Source organism: Eurypyga helias, unplaced genomic scaffold (genome assembly GCF_000690775.1).
Source record: "Eurypyga helias isolate BGI_N326 unplaced genomic scaffold, ASM69077v1 scaffold8323, whole genome shotgun sequence".
NCBI lineage: Eukaryota > Metazoa > Chordata > Aves > Eurypygiformes > Eurypygidae > Eurypyga > Eurypyga helias.
In genome coordinates this window covers 9,396-12,872 of record NW_010240627.1, presented here as the reverse complement: position 1 = coordinate 12,872, position 3,477 = coordinate 9,396, and the positions used below count along the sequence as shown (strand labels likewise).

The 3,477-nt window shown below is 58.2% G+C and overlaps 1 protein-coding gene across 1 annotated transcript; it reads left to right on the top strand.

Annotated features, from left to right (window-relative positions):
* The first annotated feature begins 636 nt into the window (after positions 1 to 636).
* LOC104507271 (fibrinogen-like protein 1) lies at positions 637 to 2,734 on the top strand. The gene is given in 5 exon segments (XM_010148496.1): positions 637 to 640; positions 1,221 to 1,295; positions 1,629 to 2,242; positions 2,244 to 2,298; positions 2,646 to 2,734. Coding segments are annotated over 5 exon segments (837 nt in total).
* Positions 2,735 to 3,477: the final 743 nt, after the last annotated feature.

The window sequence follows — 3,477 nt, the reverse complement described above, 5'->3', positions numbered from 1 at the left end:
CTCGGAAGGGCTGATGCCTTCAGCCCTCCGCGTCCACTCATCGAGGACAAAAAGGCATCTGTGTTTGCAGCCCAACTCTGGGGCTGACTTCTTGGCAGCTCTCTGCAGGGAAGGCAGCTGAGACAGACCTCTGGCCATCGCAGAGTGGTGTTGGGACATGCTGGGAGCTGGTAACTGTAGACAAACCATTGCCCATAGGTTTTACCCTCTTTGATCTCCAGATGATACGAATCTCCCCGTGCCCTTGGCGTTCACACTCCTCTTCTGTTTGCCTTTCCCCTCTCCTTTATTGACCTGCAGCAGTCGGTAGATCCCCAGAAAGGTTTAACTCCTGGGCAGGTCCAGCACACAGCAGCTGATAAACACCCCACAGCTGGGAGGTTTGGAGTACTTAATTATTTCTCAGAAAAAAACCCCAACCCTTAGGGCCTCTTCGTGTAATCTTGAGCAAAGAGAAGCCACCAGATGGGCACACAATGATTAACTTTGTCTGTGCAAACAGAAGCCGAGATCCTCGCGCAGAGGAGGTGTGTGTGGGGAGAGACCCGGGTATAAAGGGACAGAGGCCAGGATGGAGTTGAGAGCAGTGGGACCGATTGCTCAGGCTCCCAGCGTCCGCTCAGCAGCACCACAGCAATGGGTGAGTTCTCTTCCCCCCAGCTCCTTTTTTGCAGCTCTCGCAGCTCTCAGGGATGCAAGTACAGAACCAAGCTAAGTGATGCAGTGCGGGACCGCCGGAGCAGGAGCTGATAAGAATGCCCAGTATCTGTCCAACTCCTCCTCCTTCCATTCAGCTGTTTCTTTCCAGTTCTCCGCTGCTGCTGCCACTGGGTTGTTTCCTGCATCCCTGTGAGGTGCATGCTCTGCACTTGGAGCACCAGGTTTTATATAGCAAATGCCGCTGCAGTGCTTTTAACTATTTGCTGTAAATGCCCCTTCTTTCCCATAAAAATACCCTTTTGCCTCTAGACCTGTAGAAAATAAAAACAAACCACGTTTAGGAAAAACTTGGGAAACCATGGCTGCAGGTTGCTGTCTGGTGCAGGGAAGGGGCTGACAGGGAGGGTGGCAAAGCCATTTCTCACCTTGCTTCAACCCTGCAGAGGCAGCACTAGAAGCTACAGCCCTCCCCCCCAGGAGCCCCCCTTGCTGGTCCGAGCACACGGGGGGCCAGGGGGCTGCCCAGGGATCCTGACGGTGATGAGCACTTTCCTCCCCAGGGCTCCAGGCTGGGACACACCGGCTCCACAGGGACCTTGTCCTCCTGCCCGCTGTGGTGGGGATGCTCCTGCTCTGTGCGAGCCCGGCGCGTGCGGCCAGATTCCAGGGCGGTGAGTACGGGTGACGGGGGGGGCAGCTGGTGACCTGCCAGGTTGGGGTGCAGCCGCACTGCTCATCGTCGAGCATGGCCAGGCTCCATGGAGCTGGGGGTGAGTGTCACCATGTTGCAGCAACAGAGACAGCAGGTCTCTGCACTCGAACCTAAGCTGCAAAGCAGCACAATTCTTCCCTCCCATTACCAGCAAAGAGTCGTTCCCAAAATGTCACACTGGTTGTGGAGTGCCCAGTGAGATGCAGCATCAGTACAGCTGCCCCACAATAACCTGTCAGCACATCCTCCAGTACAGGCGCCTCACGTCCTGCTCGATCTGCCACTGCAGGGTTCCCCGCAGACTGCAGCCATCTCAGCAGCAGCAGACCCAGCGGGGTGTACATCATCCAGCCGGCGGGGTCGCCCCCGCGGGTGGTGTGGTGCGACATGGACACCGAAGGCAAGGGCTGGACTGTCATCCAGAGGAACACTTACCCCACCGACATCACGTGGAAGGAGACCTGGACCACCTACAAGTACGGCTTTGGGGACGTGCAGGGAGATCACTGGCTGGGCACCGAGTACCTGCACCTGCTGACGCAGCAGGGCACCTACAAGATCCGCTTCATTGTGCGGAATAAAGCCAACGTCACCCATTACGCTGAGTATGACATCTTCAGCGTGGAGAGCGAGGCTAGCGGGTACCCGCTGCGGCTGGGCCGGTTCCTGGGCAGCGGGGAGGACTATTTCACCAGCTATCAATCCCGCTATGGGGGTATCCATGACAACATGAAGTTCAGCACGGCCGACAGGGACCAGGACCAATACAGTGGGAACTGTGCCAGCAACTACGGGGGCTGGTGGTACGACAAGTGCCAGAATGTCCTGCTCAATGGCAAGAGGTACATCTACTGGCCAGGACCCTGCCCGAGCGGCGACTGCACATCCTCCCTCATCCTGGTCAAACCCACGGATGTGTGCTGACCGTGCCTCCTGGGAGTTTTGGGGAGTGCCACTGTCCCCAGCTCAGTGCCCCGTTCCTGTGCCTGCCAACAGCCCTGTGCCAGCCCCAGTGCACATCCTGCACTGCCCAGAGCTCCTGCACTGCCACCAGCTGAAACGCAGAGGCTCTGGGGCTCAGGAGCAACTGCTCGGAGCCCTGGGCACCCATGGAACTTCAGCCAGTGCTGCATTGCTGTCTGGCACTGGGACACAGGCACGGGTTTGGGGTGGGTGCACCCACTCCTGTCCTGGGGAGGGGGAGACAGTGCAAGTTCCCTTCCCTGTGCAATCCGTGTATCCCTGCTTTGCTCAGGCCCTGCTCCCTCCCTAGGCCTCACACACCCCACAGCTCTGCTACCCATGCTGGGAGAAATCAGCTGCAATAAACCCTGGAGCCAGACTTTGCTGTCTTGTGTCTAACTGCCACCACGACTCTGCACATACACACATACACGGGAAGAGTCGAGGTCCCGGGGCAGTGGAGAATGCTGGGGGTCACCATGTTCATGGGGGGAGTCCCATTTATGCATCCCCTGTCTGAGACTCACCCTCTCCTTGCTCTGCTCCACGCCGCAGCTGGGAGAGCTGAATCCCCAGCCCCATCCTGCAGCAAGGGCTGGGGGGTGTCAGGGTGCCCCTGAGGAGCGTCAAGTCACCGGGAGAGGGGTTGATGCCATGGGGGATCCACGCCTAGAGCCGTCCCCGGGGTCCCTCGGCAGCCCAGGGCTGGGTGCTGGGGGGTGTGATGCTTCAAGGCCGCAGCAGGGTGGTAAGACCTGGGGTGAGCAGGGGTCCTGGGGCAGCCTCACAGTCCTCAGCCTGGGCTGTAGGACTGTGCCGGGACGGGCACACGGGAGCACTGGGCAGTAGCGGGAGTACTGGGTGATGACACCCTGTGCAGATGCCCAGCCTGCCCAGGCAGCGACCAGGGTGATGACCAGGGTGGTGCCCAGCAGGCAGCAAACAGCCCCTCTCCCCTTGGAGCTGGCAGTACTGTGCAAAGTACCTGTCCTTCCCAAAGCTTCTCCAGCATCAAAAACATGGAGTTTCTTTCTTTAAATGTAGCTGTGTTTTATTAAAATTACTTCCCTATTTTAGATTTTCCCTGCAATCCCACAATTTTTTTTCATAAGAAATCTGACACTGCCCTAGCACGGCTGCTC